This window comes from Rhinoderma darwinii, chromosome 3 (assembly GCF_050947455.1).
Source record: "Rhinoderma darwinii isolate aRhiDar2 chromosome 3, aRhiDar2.hap1, whole genome shotgun sequence".
Taxonomy (NCBI): Eukaryota; Metazoa; Chordata; class Amphibia; order Anura; family Rhinodermatidae; genus Rhinoderma; species Rhinoderma darwinii.
In genome coordinates this window covers 36420069-36437816 of record NC_134689.1, presented here as the reverse complement: position 1 = coordinate 36437816, position 17748 = coordinate 36420069, and the positions used below count along the sequence as shown (strand labels likewise).

General features: G+C 39.2%; 1 protein-coding gene across 11 annotated transcripts in view; it reads left to right on the top strand.

Moving 5' to 3' along the window:
* LOC142748889 (protocadherin gamma-C5-like) overlaps nt 1-17748 on the top strand; it is a 352928-nt gene that overhangs the window by 133889 nt on the left and 201291 nt on the right. The window contains exon 1 of one of the 11 annotated variants that reach the window (XM_075856227.1): nt 7503-10067. The exons of the other annotated variants lie outside the window; for them this stretch is intronic. Coding sequence (XP_075712342.1) covers nt 7635-10067 — 2433 coding nt within the window. The 5' untranslated portion in view covers nt 7503-7634. Of the gene's footprint in view, nt 1-7502; nt 10068-17748 lie in introns of those variants that run through there. 11 annotated transcript variants of the gene reach the window in all.

The window sequence follows — 17748 nt, the reverse complement described above, 5'->3', positions numbered from 1 at the left end:
GTATGAGGACTTGTTTTTTGCGGGATTAGTTGTGCTTTTTAATAGCACCATTTTTGGGTACATATAATTTTTATATTAACTTTTATTAACCTTTTTGGGGGGGATTATAAAAAAAAACTGAAATTCCGCCATTGTTCTATGCGTTTTTAAATTGACGCCGTTCACTATGCGACGTAAATAACATGTTACCTTTATTCTATGGGTCGGTACGATTACGGCGATACCACATATGTGGACTTTTTTTATGTTTTACGACTTTTGCACAATAAAAACACTTTTGAACTAAAATTATTTGTTTTTGCATCGTCTCTTTCCAAGAGCCGTAATTTTTTTATTTTTCCATCAATGTAGTGATTTTTTGGGCTTGTTTTCTGCGGGACAAGACGTAGTTTTGAATGGTACTGTTTTGGGGTACATGGGACTTATTGATTCATTTTTATTATGACTTTTTGGGGGGGCAATGGAAAAAAATTGCAAGTTCGCCATAGTTTTTTGCGTTTTTTTTTTTACGGTGTTCACTTTGCGGTTTAAATTACATATTAACTTTATTAATGGAGTCATTACGGTCGCGGCGATACCACATATGTGTACTTTTTTTTTTTTTTTTACACTTTTACTAAATAAAACCACTTTTTATGGAAAAAAATGGTTTTATTTATTTTTTTACTGTACTTTTTATTAATAATCTTTATTTCACTTTGATGACTTATTTTATTAGTCCCAATAGGGGACTTTACTGTGCGATATTCCGATTGCTGCTATAATGCTCTGGTATACTTCGTATACCAGAGCATTATTGCCTGTCAGTGTAAATCTGACAGGCAATCTGTTAGGACGTGCCTCCGGCGCGTCCTAACAGGCATATGTCCAGGGCAGACCTGGGGGCTTTTATCAGTCCCCCGGCTGCCATGACACCCCATCGGAGACACGCGATTGCATTCGCGGGCCGCCGATGGGTGACAGAGGGAGCGCACTCCCTCTGTAAACAAAGTTAAATGCCGCGGTCGCTATTGACGGCGGCATTTAACGGGTTAAACGGCCGCGATCGAAGTAAACTTCGATCGCGGGCGTTGGAGCAGGAGCTCAGTTGTCATCAGACAGCAGAGCCACGGCTCCTGCCTGCACGGGAGACCCGTGCAGGACTTAGACTAGGCTGACGTGAAAAGGCGTCAGCCTAGCCTAAAGACCATTAGTGAATCACGTAAAAAGGCGTATTAGTGGTCACTAAGGGGTTAAAAGAGAGATAAAATCCTGTGGTTCAAATTTAATATTACCCCTCTAAAAAAAAAACTTGTAAGGACACATCTTGACTATAGGATTCGGTTTTGGGCTGAACATTGTAAAAAGGATATAGGAGAACTAGAGATCATTCAAAGGCGGATGACTAGTTTATTAAATAGGATGGGAGGACTCTCTTACAACGAATGACTAGAAAAAAAAACGGCCTTAGAGGTGATCTTATTAACATGTTCAAAGAGTAGTGACTAGATTATTAAATGAGATGGGAGGTCTCTCACAATGAAAGAATAGAAAATTAGGCTTGTTCTGAATCTAAATATTAGAGGTGATCTTAAATCTATAGATGTATGCGTGGTCAATACAAAAAAATGGCACATGATTTGTTCTTTCCAAGGACTTTACAAAGGACATTCATTGCATGTGGAGGAAAGGTGATTCAGACATCAATATAGGAAGGGGTTCTTTACTGTTAGACTAGTTAAACTATGCAACGCCCTGCCCAAGAGGCAGGGCCGGCTCCAGGTTTACGTGGGCCCTCGGGCGACACAGACTTAGTAGTCACCTTTGTGGGGGAACTCACGGTGGCAGTAAAATGGCAGAAAAGGTCACTTTGTGCCCCCATATAGACGTTAGGCCCAGTTTCTGCCCCCATATAGAAGTTAGGCCCCCAGTTTGTACCCCCATAAATTTAGTGCCCTCCCGGGTAGTGCAACACAGCCCCATCCTCCCAGGTAGTGCCACACAGCCCCCCAGGTAGTGCCACACAGCCCCCTTCCTGGTAGTGCCACACAGCCCCCTTCCTTGGTAGTGCCACATTGCCCCCCTCCCAGGTAGTGCCACACAGCCCCTTCCTCCCAGGTAGTGCCACACAGTCCCATACCCAGGTAGTGCCACAGAGCCCCCCACCCAGGTAGTGGCATATAGCCCCCTCCTCCCAGGTAGTGCCACACAGCCCCCTCCTCCCAGGTAGTGCCACACAGCCCCCCTCCCTAATAGTGCCACACAGCCCCCCTCCCTGTAGGGGTTCCCTCTAGGAGTGGAATCCCCAGCCAGAGCATTGCCGAAGCGCTGGCTGGGGATTCCGCCTCAGGAGAAGCCCCTGGCGTCACTGTCCATAAATGGACAGTGTTGTCAGGGGCAACCCCAGGGCCATAGTCCTGGGCAGAGCACTACTAGCACTCTGCCTGGGACTCCTGCTCTGCCCCTGACATCACTGACCATATATGGATAGTGATGTCTGGAGCAGTACTGAAGTCCCGGGCAGAGTGCTAGTAAAGGCTCTGCTCCGATACTCTGGCTGTGGGGAAGCCCCTGAAATCACTGTCCATATATGGATAGTGATGTCAGGGGCAACCCCAGAGATAAAGTCCTGGGAAGAGAGCTACTAGCACTCTGCCTGGGACACTGCTCTGCTCCTGACAACACTGTCTATATATGGACAGTGATGTCAGGGGCTTCTCCAGAGATGGAGTCCCGGAGCAAAGCCGCTTCTAGCACTTTCTTGGACTCCTTCTTTCCTCCTGACATCACTGTCCATTTATGGACAGTGATGTCAGGGGCTTCCCCAGAGACGGAGTCCTGGAGCAGAGATACTAGCTCTCTGCCTGGGACTCCTTCTCTCCTTCTGACATCACTCTCCATATATGGACAGTGATGCCGTTACAACAGCAGCATCAGCACCCGGTGGCCGAGTGGGGCCCGCCAAGGGTAGTGGGCCACGGCACTTGCCCGGGTTCTCCGGATGCTGACGCCGACCCTTCCAAGAGGTAGTAATGTCAGATACTGAGTCAGCATTTTAAAAAGTGCTAAATTCTTATGTAATGTCAAATGACATTAAGGTTTATAATTAATCTAGCAATGAATGATGTATAATTGAAAAAGGTTGAACTTGTTGGACCTGTGTTTTCTTATAACCTATGTAACTATGATAGGACAACATACAAGAAACATACTGTACATATGTGGAGATTATTCTAGATTTGATTCTTGGAGTATTAACATAAAATCTTAGCAAAAAAAAACTATATTACAAAAACTTTTATTAGTGTAGAAATTAGTTGTGATACCAATATTTTATATCGACGTACCCTGATGTCATTGTTTTTATACGTATTATAAGTCTATCTCTATATAAGTACTATATATCATGAGTCATGTGGATATTGTGGATATTTGCCATAGGGTATGTAATAAATTTGCTATATTTGTATTATAACCCTTTCCCGTCACAGAGTTTTCAGATTTTTATTTTCATTTTTTTTGCTCCCCACTTTCCAAAAGCCATAACTTTTTTATTTTTCCGTCGATATAGCCCTATGAGGGCTTGATATTTGTGGGATGTGTTGTAGTTTTTAATGGGACCATTTATTGTGCCATATAATGTACTAGGAAATGGGGAAAAAAATGTTGTGGGATGGAAAATGAAAAAAAAAAAACGCGATTCCTCCATTGTGTTTTGCGCTTCTGTTTTACGGTGTTTACCATGCAAGTAAAACAACATGTTAACTTTATACTGCGGGTCAGTATGATTACAATAAAAAAACAATTTATATATTTATTTATATTTTACTACATTGTGTAAAATCAAAAATTAATTTTGTATCGCCAAATTCTGAGAGCAATAACTTTTTTATTTTTCCAGTTGATTGAACGGTATGAGGGCTTATTTTTTGCAGGATGAGCTTTAGTTTTTAAAAGTGCCATTTTGTGGTACACGCAAGTATTTGATCACTTTTTATTCCACTTTTTGTGGGAGAAGAGGTGACCAAAAAACAGCGGTTCAGGCATTACATTTTTCCTTCATAATGGCATTTACTATGCGTGTTAAATAATGTTATATTGTAATAGTTCAGACTTTTACGGATGTGGCAATACCAATTATGTTTCTTTTTTTAATTTTTTTTAGAATGCTTTAGGGGGGAATGTGAAAAGGGAAGTTTTATGAACTTTTAATATTTTTTTGTACATAAAAAAACTTTATTTAACTGATTTTTACTTTTTTTTACCAGTCCCGCTAGGGAACTTGAACCAGCGATCGTTGGATCGCTTGCACTATATCCTGCAATATTAATGTATTGCAGTATATTGTGTTTCTGACAGGCACTTATTAAGCCCTAAATAGGGCTTAATAGAAGTACAAATATGGCAGACCTGGGTGCCTACATTAGACCCCCAGGCTGTGATTACGGGGAAGCTGATGGACTGTCAGATGGGGTAGAACCCTCTTTCTAACGCTTTAGATACCGAAGTCGCTATTGACCGCGGCATCTAAGGGGTTAAACAAGCTTGTTACAATGAAGCGTCGGCTCGTGAGCCCGCTCCATACTTCCTCAACCCGGGAATGACCTAAGTATATTTCATAAATCGTGAAGGGGTTAAAAAGCCCTGGTTTTACCCATTTTTAAAATGTTAAAGGGGTGGTCTGGCTTCAGGAAATTAATGTTATTTTTTGTGTAATTAAAAGTTATTAGATTTTCTAATATACTCTCTGTATTAGGTTTGGACAGTTTTCAAGATCTCTGCTTGTTGTTTTTCAGTAGGAAAATTCATTGTTTACTTCCAGTGGATAAAATTCTATCCATGGTCATGTGATGGACACACAGGTGCATGGCTCATTACAGTATGTGTATCAGAGCTGTGTCCTCTAACGATCCCAGCACCTGTGTTTCCATCACATGACCAAGGACAGAATTTTATCCACTGGAAGTAAACAATACTCAATTATTTTATATTCCTAGATTGTGACTGCATAATTTAATTACCAGTACTTATATAAAACATACCAGATCGTCACATCTTCCAACAAAGTTAACCCCTACCCCCACCCCACCCCACCCTCTCACTAAAGTGAAAAAAATATATATATTATTTTTAATATGTTTATTAATGACTATGTATAGGGCTTACAGAGTGAAAAAAAAACAATATTTGCAGATGATACTGAGCTCGGTAATGTAATCAATACAGAGGAGGGAAATATCATATTAAAGAGGGATTTGGGGAAAAATGGAGACATGGGCAGATAAATGGCAAATAAATTTTAATGTGGATAAGGTTATTTACTTGGGCTGAGGAAACACTCTCTACAAATATGCATTTAATAGTAAAATACTAGGTGAAACTGCCACTGAACAAGACTTAGGAATATTGGTGGACAGTACACCTAACTGTAGTAACCAGTGCCAGGCAGCTGCTTCCAAGGCAAATAAAATCATGGGATGCATAGATGATCATGACAAGAACATAGGTTTGCCTCTATACAAATCCCTAGTCAAACCACAACTGGAATATCTTGTACAATTTTGAGTACCTGCGTATAGGATGGGCATAGCTGAACTAGAGCGGGTGCAGGGCGACCAAGGAAATGAAGGGAATGGGTGGTTTGCAGTACCAAGACAAGGTTATTAAACTTGGGGTTATTCAGTCCAGGTAATGAATAGAATGGATAGTACAGAGATCTGTCTAATGATCTATTTACACTTAGGCCTAACCATGACAAGGGGGCATCCTCCTAATCTAGAGGAAAGAAGGTTTTATCATAATCATAGATAGCATTTCTTACTGTGAGAGCAGTGAGACTATGGAAATAGCTGTTACAAAATATTGTGATGGTTCATTCACTGAACAGATTCAAGAAGGGCCTGGAAGCCTTTTTTGAAAAACGTAATATTATTAGTTATGGGTACTAGATTGGAGATTAGATGTTAATCCTGGGATTTACTCTGATTTAAGGGTTTTAGCCTTCCTCAGAATAAACACGGTCGGATTATAAATTGGACTTGATGGACCCTTTTCAACCTTATCAACTTTATAATGATGTAACTATATTTCAGCCAGATAACATGTGAGAAGTTGGAAATCAAGAGAAGGACTTGTAAATTAATAGAAATGATAAGAATATTTTCCTAAAATTATAAAATATCTGTCTTGATTTTGGTGGCAAATTATTTCCTGTATAAGTGTCTGCCATAGCAACTCTGTTCATATCAGTTTATTTTTCTTTCTATCTCCAAATAAATAAATATACTGTATGGTAAATTTTAAGGGTATGTGCACACGATGAGAGGCTTTTACGTCTGAAAAGACAGACTGTTTTCAGGAGAAAACAGCTGCCTCGTTTCAGTCGTAAAAGCTCCTCGTATTATGCGAGGCATCTGTGACGCTCGTAAATATTGAGCTGCTCTTCATTGAGTTCAATGAAGAACGGCTCAAATTACGTTGCAAAGAAGTGCCCTGCACTTCTTTGCCGAGGCAGTCAATTTACGCGTCGTCGTTTGACAGCTGTCAAACGACGACGCGTAAATTACAGGTTGTCTGCACAGTACGTCGGCAAACCCATTCAAATGAATGGGCAGATGTTTGCCGACGTATTGTAGCCCTATTTTCAGGCGTAGATCGAGGCATAATACGCCTCGTTTACGCCTGAAAATAGGTCGTGTGAACCCAGCCTAAGTGTGTCAATTTTAAATTAGAAATTCAATATATTTTCTTAGTACAAATATATACACATTTAGAACGAGTGTGGAATGCAAAAATAGATATCAGGACTGCGGTTCCTCACTCTTACCTCAGAACGCCGCTGTTTAACCAATAAGGAGAGAACAATACCACCGGAGATCAACTTGTATTTTTTTCTTACACACAATCTGCAGATCTGCACATGGAGACACAATATTTTCTGGATTCCTCCTATATTATTTCATAAACTTTTGGATTTATGAAAACATTCGCTGTAACTTTCTAAAGTGTCAATACTGATTTTCAGAGATTATATCTTGGAATAATATAGAAGCCGATGAATAAAATAAAACCTATTAAGTTTATCAAGAAAGGGACTAATAAACTGACAGGCAAAAAAAAATATTTCCTAAAATTATAAAATATCTATCTTGATTGTTGGTGCCAAATTAGTGTCTACTGCAGGAACTCTGCTGACATCAGTTTATTAGATCTTTCTTTCTTTTCTTCCTTCTTTCTTTCTATCTTTCTTTCTTTATATCTAGATGAAATTTATAATTTGTAAATTTTACATACATCTATACGTGTTTGCGTGTCTGTAACTTTAATAATAGAACCTTAATATCTTTAATGCTTATCAATAATATAAACACCTAGTACTAGTAATAAATGGTAAAATAGAAATCAGGACTGCAGTTTCTCACTTTCACCTCAGAGCGCCGCTGTTTAACCAATAAAAAGAAGAATGTAGAACTGGGGATCTACTGATGTTTTCCTTACTCACACACATACTGCAGATCTGCACAAGGAGACACAGACGTCTATTCCCTGGATCCTTCTGCATTATTTCATAAACTATTGGATTTATAAAAAACATTTGCTGTTACGTTCTGGATTATCAATATTGATACATATTGTTTGGACAAATTCAGGAACTGATGGCTGAGATGAAACCTTATATAGAGAAATACAAAGGACTCGGATGGCAAGTAACAATTTCTATCTTATTTTCTTGGCTGTGTCATTCAGTCTCTGGTCAGATTCATTATTCCATTGTAGAAGAAATGAGGAAAGACTCTGTTATAGCAAATATTGCAGATGACCTTGGATTAGATATTAAGCAGCTCTCATCTAGAAAACTGAGGATTGTTTCGAGAGCTTCAGAGAGATATTTCTATGTAAATCTGGATAATGGAAATCTGTATATTAAGGACAGGATAGACAGAGAGACATTGTGTGAGACAGAAGCTTCCTGCTACCTAATATTTGATGCTGTGGTTGAAAACCCATTCAGTATTGTTAAGGTTAAGGTGGAAATCCAGGATATAAATGATAATTCTCCCGTGTTCTTCCCTGATGTATTTGCTGTAGAGACAATAGAATTGACATCAGCAGGAACCAGATTTGCTTTACAAACTGCAGAAGATCCAGATACTGGATCTAATTCTGTACAGACATATAAGCTCAGTGATAACCAGTATTTCACACTGAGTGAAGACAGTAATCCAGATGGTAGTACATTTCTAGAGCTTGTCCTAGAGAGACCATTAGATAGAGAGACACAGAATCTTCATGAGCTCATACTAACAGCTATGGATAGAGGGAATCCTATGAGATCTGGAACTGCTTTAATAAGGATCATTGTTACTGATGCTAATGATAATTTCCCAATATTCACACAGTCAGTATATAAAGTCAGTGTAAATGAGAATACACCAGTAAACACTACGATAATCACTGTGAACTCCACAGACAAGGATGAAGGGGTCAATGGAGAGGTCACATATTCCTTTAGTAAAACATCTAGAAAAGTCCATCGTACAGGAACATTCAACATCCACCCTGTGACTGGGGAAATTAAAATCAATAATAATTTAGATTTTGAACTTACAAGGAGTTATGAATTATCTGTACAAGCTAAAGATGGAGGAGGCCTTCTGACCCATTGTAAAGTACTTATAGAAGTAATAGATGAGAATGACAATGCTCCGGAGATATCCATCACTTCATTATCTTCTCCTATTCCTGAGGATTCTGCTCTGGGTACAATGACAGCTCTGATTGAAGTTCATGATAAAGACTCAGGAAAGAATGGAGAAGTGGACTGTAAACTTTTGGAAGAAATACCATTTAATTTGGTTTTATCATCTGACAATTATTACAGAATTGTTACCACAAGTTCCGTGGACAGAGAGAAGGTCTCTAGTTATAACATTACTGTATTAGCCACGGACAGAGGATCTCCTCCACTTTCCAGCAGAAGAACCATCACACTGGAGATATCAGATGTCAATGACAACCCACCATTGTTTATCAGAAATACTTATGTTGCTTATGTCCCAGAGAACAATTTACCAGGGTCCTCAATATACAGTATACAAGCTTCAGATCCTGACACTGGGGTCAATGCAAAAATATTTTATTCCATCTCCACCTCTAATACTGAAGATCTTCCAGCCACCTCCTATCTCTCCATCAATATAGAGACTGGAGTCCTCTATGCTCAGAGGTCATTTGATTATGAACAACATAAAGAGTTTATAATAGAAATAAACGCTAGAGACAATGGATCCCCATCTCTAAGCAGCAATGCAACATTACTTATCCATATTGTGGATCAGAACGATAATGCACCGAAAATTCTGTACCCATCAGCAGAGAGTGGAGGTATGAATGCATTTGAGATGGTCCCTTTTGATTCTGAACAAGGCTCCTTAATAACTAAGGTGGTTGCCATAGATCCGGACTCTGGACACAATGCTTGGCTCTCTTATCATTTTTTACAGTTGTCAGAACCTTCTTATTTTGTCATTACTCAGCATACTGGAGAAATTAGGACGTCCCGTATCTTTCAAGAGAAGGATGTTCTGAAGCATAAGATAGTGGTGATGGTGAAGGACAATGGAGACCCTTCTCTCTCATCTACAGTTACCCTAAATCTCCTTATTGCTAATAATTTCCAACAGGTGGTTCCCAGGTTCAATGAACAAGTAACTGAAGAAAATCCACAGTCTAATTTACAGTTGTACCTAATCATCACCCTTGGATTAATTTCACTGCTATTTATTATCACTGTGATGTTGGTCATTATCTCAAAGTGCAAGAAATCTGATCCAGTCCCGATGTTCAGTAACCTCAGTTCTAATTTATATCCTCAAGTTGATCCCAGAATTCTTTCTCAGTATGGAAATGGAACATTGACATTCCCTTACTCGTACAATGTGTGTGTGGGGTTTGATACCAGTGAAAGTGACTTTACTTACATGAAACCAAATCAAGACGTTCCTGTGGAAAATCTCATTGATGCGGATGATTCTGGACTTGGGAATGAAAGTGTAAAAGAAGCTTTACCAACAACAGATCTTCTGCAGGTGAGTTGTTTTGTTGTTTTTTTAAGATATTATTGAACAGCTTTCCCATCTTATTTTTTAATATTTATATTATAACCATCGATAGGGCAATAAATCTTGAACTAATAATAGTTATTGTTACACTTCTTGTGCTTTAACAATAATCAGAATATGTACTATTGTTTAGTAGTAGTGTAAAGTTGATGCCATTGTTTGGCATTGTGCAAGCTTCATCATACCCAAGAGACACAATTGGCCTCACACATAAAAACCAGGATAAAGTATTAGTGTTACACATACCAACCAATACGATCCCCTATTTTATTTTGAAACATGCACTAGGAACATCAAATCTGGAATCTTGTTGTTATGGGCAACACTGACACATTCCTCTTGAAATTGTGTTTATTCATGAGACCCTATGGATTTTCTGAGAGCTCTTATGGGATGTCTAGCAGAATGGTACAATATTTAATGCTGGATTGACAATCTGTAGAATGTGTAATTTACAGAATACTGGAGCACTGTCTGAGCAGTGTAGTAGTCTATCCCCCGAGATAGCAGTCAATTTTCAATAGGGCACCCAACCTGTTGAAGAATTTTACATGGTCGCAAACTCACGCCAGACTGAACATGCCGTTGTTTTCCACCACTTTCCTAATTATCTTCTGGAGCTTCGCCCACTTTTCTTAACACATTGGGTGAGGGCTTCAGAAAAATTGTGTATTTTCCAATGTATTTATGTCAGTATGCGCTCTTGGGAGCAAAATGGTAAGTGGGCTGTTCTGATCTGTACGCCGCGGCTGATTTGCAGTTCATGTTTTCCCTTCATGAGGCACATAATTTTTATGTCATAAAAAGTGTTTGAGGCCTTATAAATATATTATTCATGATGAACACAGTTTCTTAAATGTTATGCCAGTAAACTGATATAATTACATTGATACCCCACTCCCCCCCCCCCCCCAGTATTTCTACCGCTTCTAGCTGAGACCTACAGCTTGTTCTAAAAGATTTGTGTGGATTGTACTTACATGCATTCTGTTAGTAATGTTGTGATATGTTACTTGGGCTCCAGGTCTAGATTTCATCATAAAGCTTTCTTTAATAAACCATGTGATTGCCATATGACAGGAAACTGGGACGTTTTCTTTGGAATTGGTTAATGCAAAAACTATAAATGGAGGTAAAATACGTTCTTAAAAGAAGGGTATAATGTACTGTAGAGTTGTTGAGCCAATGAATTTTCTAAAAACTGTTGGAGTTCAATAGAGATTTCTTCCAGGATCAATTCAAGCAGATGCCCAGGCTAAGCCTCATTTCCTTCAGTTTATATGTAGCATTTGCCTTATAACTTTTTTGTCATTGATGGTTTAAGTTCTTTGTAGTTTATAATCATTTATCTTAATGGAAATTGACTCATATTGAAACATAACTAACAGAACTATAGTGGAGAGGGATTAGGCAGCAATTTGAGCAAATAACAATACAGAAGGTAGATTTCTGACTATCACACACTACGGATATAGCCATCTCTATCTTGACACTGATAACTTGCTGCAGCGTGATATCACACAACAGAAGCCATTGAAAAGCTATTAAAAAGTCAAGTTAAAGTTTCTTGACACTGCATTTAATGTGTTAAAAGTCAAGATGTAGCTAACATGTAGTCACAGATAACAGTTCTGCCATAGTTGAAAAGAGCTCAAGCAGGCAAGCAGTCAATAACACTAAGCATTACTCATAGATAGGGGCAAAAATTATATTTCATATTGCAGTATGAAGAAATAATGTTGAATGCAGAACTTTAGTTGTCATTGTGATATCATAGCTATAAGAGAGTTACTACAAACCAGCCAGCAGATTAAATACATCCATGTATTAAATAGTCAGCCATTCATTGAATGGGCACCATTTAATCCTGCAACTGCGCGGGAAATGATTGGCCACACAGAGGATCCTCAGCAATAACAACTGACACCAGGGTGAGAAGATGGACACAAGTATTTCTATAGATATTAAGGACATCTCATATTTTTCAATCACATGCATTTCCATAGTAATTCTATATTAAATATTCTATTACACAGATACCGTAGATATACATAGATGTCATTTTTTAATGAGCGAAGTGGGTAGATTGATACTAATAAATGTTGTCACCAATTATTCCTGTGTGCCCCTCATTGAATTAGACTATACTGACATCTAATTATAGGCATCAGAACTGTCTCAGACTACCGCTTCCTCATATTGCAACTATAGAGAATTGCTAGTTTGAAAGTTATAGCGACAACTGTTGTCAAGAGTACTGCCAGGATCCACTGGTGGCTTTTAACTGCTATCTCAATCCTATGGGAAAGGGGATCTCAGGTCTGAATATTGTTATTCAACCTTGATATTATCTCCAAAGTAACTAAATTGACAGTTGTTTTATTTTTTTTTGTGCCTTTATATGGTCACAAACTTACAAAAGTTATTTTCTCCTCTCTAAATATGTATATCTGTAGTTATATATTGGTATAAATGGTCTTTTATGTTAGTACATTTCACTCTTGACTTCAACTTATAATAAAAACTGAGACAAAACAATAGGTCAACAAATTTTATATGGGATTGCAATTCTTCTTATTTAACCCCTACCTGACATCACGGGCTGAGACTGTTTCATATATAGCGGGTGTCGGCTGTAACATATAGCCGGCACTTCGCTGTAACAGCCGGGATCAGAGATAACTCCGATCTCGGCCATTTAACGAATTAGATGTCTCGGTCAATAGTGGCCATGGCATCTTAGCTGTTAGAAACGATGTCTTGTTCAAGTCCAATCGGGGGACTAAAAAATATTGAAAAAAAACAGTTCAACAAAGTTTTTAATGATGTATAAAAAAAAATCTAAATTGTTAAAAGTTAAAAAAACCTTTTCTAATTTCTTTCCCTAAAGTAAAATATTAAAAAAATAAACATTATTGAAATTGCAACAATAACATTATAACATGATTTATTCCACATGGTGAACACTGTAAAATAAATTAAAAAAAGACAGAACTACAGTTTTTTGTCACCTTGCCTCCAAATAAAATTAAGTAAAAAGTTATCACAAAGTTTTATGTGCCCAAAAATAATACCAATAAAACTACAGCTCTCCCCGCAACAATCTAGCCATCACTTCTCTGTTGATGGAAAAATTTAACCTAACTGTTTTTTCTTTGTGGAAGTAGGACATAATTAAAAAAAATATATATCAATTTAGTATCAGCAAAGTCGTAATGACCCGCAAGATAAAGTCAACATATAGTTTTTCCGCACGGTAAAGTCCGTAAAAACTTTTGAGCAGTTTTATTCCAATTACCCCCCCCCCCACAAAGAATTTATTTTTAGTTTCTTAGTACATTATACGTATGATACACTAAATGGTGGCAATAAAAACGACAACTCATCCCATGAAAAGCAAGCTCTCAAATGGCTACAGTATGTAGACAAAAAAACAAAAAAGTTAGGGCTTTTAAAATGTGGGGAGGAAAAAACTAATATGGATAAAACAAAAATGGCTGCGGCGGCGGCAAGGGGTGAAATATGTGTACAGTATATTATTTCTCACTACATAGACATTTAGTATACTATAGACAAAAATCCAATTTTCTGAAGAAGATTTTAAAGTTAGATTTTCAGTTTTCTATGAATGATGTTCTGTTGTATATTAGTTCTACGGTTTCATATTTAAATGTATGTTACATTGCAGACAGGGGCGTAACTAGGAAAGACTGGGCCCCATAGCAAACTTTTGACTGGGGCCCCCCCTCTGCTGGGTATCACACAACCCCCCCCCCCTTGTAGATAGTGCCTCCCTATAGATAGCACCATACACAGCCTCTGCAGATAACGCCATACAGCCCCCCTGTAGATAACGCCATACAGACTCCCTCTGTAGATAACGCCATACAGCCCCCCTGTAGATAACGCCATACAGCCCCCCCTGTAGATAACGCTATATAGCCCCCCCCCCCCCAAAAAAAAACGTCCTATAGTTTGTCCTACAAAAGACATGCATCCCCTATCCACAGGATAGGGGATACATGTGTGATCACTGGCAGCGATAAGGACAACGGGGGACCGAAAGTCCCCCGAAGTTCTCCATGACTAACCTCGGACTTCCGGCGTCTGCGCAGTTCAATAAAAATGAAAGGAGCGCTGGTCACGCATGCGCACAAGCGCGACCGGCGCTCCATTCATTTCTACGGAGCTGCCGACACAGACCCCGGAAGTCCGAGGTTTGTCATGGAGAACTTAGGGGGGACTTTCGGTCCCCCGTTCTCCTCATCGCTGCCAGCGATCACACATGTATCCCCTATCCTGTGGATAGGGGATACATGTCTTATGTAGGAACAACCCCTTCAGTGGCGTCGCGCTGTAGCAGCCATAGCGGCTGCTAGCGGAGCCTGCGGCCATGGGAGGGGGCCGTGCCGGCGGGTGGCACGGGCCCCCTCATGCTGCAGGCCCTGTAGAAGTCGCTACGGCTGCTATAGCGGTAGTTACGCCACTGCGTATAAGTTTGTACGGCGTAAAACTACAGCTCCCAGCATGGCCGGAACAATGGTAAGGATATGCTGGGAGATGCGGTTTCACAAAAAAAATCCTATCACCATCATCTCGCTGCAGATCATACAGTGACTACATTACTGATTAGAGGCAGAATAAACATTTACATTAAGTGACTCACCGGTGACGTCTCAGATTCTAGTTCTTTTCTTCTCCCTCCGGTTCAGACATCTATGATGGATTTCTCCCGGCCATGACCCATTTCTGCAGTTTTCCGTTTAGATGTCTTCAGCTTCTCACTTTTAAAACATTTCTGCACCTATAAAACGAAGTTAAAATTCTCAACACATCTAAATATAACTGTCACAAACACACAACATGTCCCCTGTAGATAGTGACCTACATAGAAGCCCCTGTAGATAGTGCCCACATATGGACTCCAGAGCTTCAAGGCAATAGTGCTAACCACTGAGCCACCGTGCTGCCCTACATATAGCTTCCCCTATAGTTAGTGCTCCACGTATAGCCCACCTCTGTATATAGTGTCTCACATATAGCTCCCCCTGTATATAGTGTCCCACATATAGCCCACCCCTGTAGACTGTGCACTACATATAGCCACCCTGTTGCTAGTGCCCCACAGGTAACCCACCCCTGTATATAGTGTCCCACATATAGACCCCCCTGTATATAGTGGCCCACATATAGACCCCCCTGTATATAGTGGCCCACATATGGACCCCCCTGTATATAGTGGCCCACATATAGAGCCCCCTGTATATAGTGGCCCACATATAGAGCCCCCTGTATATAATGGCCCACATATAGAGCCCCCTGTATATAGTGGCCCACACCCCCACATATAGACCCCCCTGTATATAATGGCCCACATATAGAGCCCCCTGTATATAATGGCCCACACCCCCACATATAGACCCCCCCTGTAGCTACTGCCCCACATATAGACCCCCCTGTAGCTACTGCCCCACATATAGACCCCCTATATATAATAGCCCACATAAAGATGACCCCCCCCCCCACTATAGATAATGCCATTCACATTTTTATGAGGGAAAAAAAACAAAAACTTGACATACTCACATTCTCCGGTTCCCACGCTGTTTACTGGCGATGCAGACATGCTCTCTTCTGAGCATGTCTGCAGGAGTTGAACGAGCGTCCTCCAATGACGCTGATTGGCGGGGCAGAATGACTTGCCCCGCCAATCAGCACATTCCAAGCATGGAAGCGGCGCGATGATGTCATCGCGCCGCTAGCCAATCAGTGTCATTGTAAGGCACTGGATGGTCAGGCACGGAACATGCCCGGCCATTCAGTGCTAATACATGTATTTGGCTGCCGCTAGCACTGGGGCCCCCTCCGGTGCTAGCGTCACCTACAGGCATGAGATGGCCTGTGTAAGGCTCGGCGTCGCGGGCCCCACAGTAGCGACGCTACCGCTGTAGTAGCCATAACGGCTGCTAGCGGCGCCACCGGGCCCCCTCAAGCCCCGGGCCCCGTAGCAGCCGCTACTGCTGCTACCGCGGTAGTTACGCCACTGATTGCAGAGCTTATAGAACATGTTGTGGAACAGTAGAAATTCATGGAGTAACTAGTAGAACATGGACAGTTGAGTAATCATGAGATCACAAGATAAATTATAAAATATAGAAATATAACTTAGTATTTGAAAGGCCTAACAGCTTCATCTCTTCGTTTAGAAAATAATGGAATTTGTTGCATAAAACACATTTAAAAAAAAATAAAAAATACTATAACATATTTTAACAAAATACTTTATAGGCAAATATTTTTCTTTGAAAACAATTGGAATTTTGTTTGTTTTTTAATGACATTAATACTAATAATAATAATATTACTACTACTGATACTATAGCATTTCTGTGTTAAATTGATTTACAGATAAAAAAAATATATAAAAAGTAAACTTCTCTTATATTTATAGCATTAATAATGTGTCTATTAATTAATTACTTAAATTCCTAAAAAAATACCTTCTCAGATAGAGCAGAATAATTGTCACATCAAGCAATGTGAAAGGATAAGGAAGTTTTTTTTAATTTAAATAAAGATAATGCAATTTGTAGGACAATGTACATGCTTCAATTGTGGCAATGAAAATATTCATAAATTAATATGAATCTTGCTTTAATTATATAATATATTGGACATAATAGATATTGTATACAAATAGTGGAATGCAAAAATAAAATAAGAAAAAACAGAATTGCAGTTCCTCCCTTTCACCTCTGAGCGCCGCTGTTTGACCAATAAGTAAAACATGTAGCTCCTAAAATCCAGTAGTATTTTCATTCCTCACACACTGCTGATGAGATAGAAACGACACAGACATTTTCTGGATTCTCTCTTCACAACATGCAGAACATTTTCTTTAGCATAATGGATTATAAATACTGATCATCAAAAGGATTATTTAACATGGATTATAAATACTGATCATCAAAAGGATTATTTAACTTGGAGAATGCTAAAAACAATGGAGGAAATGAAACCCAACAGAGAATATAAAGGACTCAGATGGCAAGTAATAATTTCTATCTTATTTTCTTGGCTGTGTCATTCAGTCTCTGGTCAGATTCATTATTCCATTGTAGAAGAAATGAGGAAAGACTCTGTTATAGCAAATATTGCAGATGACCTTGGATTAGATATTAAGCAGCTCTCATCTAGAAAACTGAGAATTGTATCCAGAGCTTCAGAGAAATATTTCCATATAAATCTGGATAATGGAAATCTGTATATTAAGGATAGGATAGACAGAGAGACATTGTGTGGGGCAGAAGCTTCCTGCTACCTAACATTTGATGCTGTGGTTGAAAATCCTTTAAATGTTTCTAGAATCAGAATAGAAATTAAGGATATAAATGATAATTCTCCAAGATTCTTTTATGAAGTCCCCACTTTAGAAATTATAGAATCTACTTCTCAAGGATCTAGATTTGTTTTGCAGAAGGCAGAAGATCCAGATATTGGTATTAATTCTATACAATCCTACAAGCTCAGTGACAACCAATATTTCACACTGGCTGAAAGCAGCAACCCTGATGGGAGTACATTTCCAGAATTGATATTAGAGAAATATTTAGATCGAGAGTTACAAAGTCTTTATGAACTGACTTTA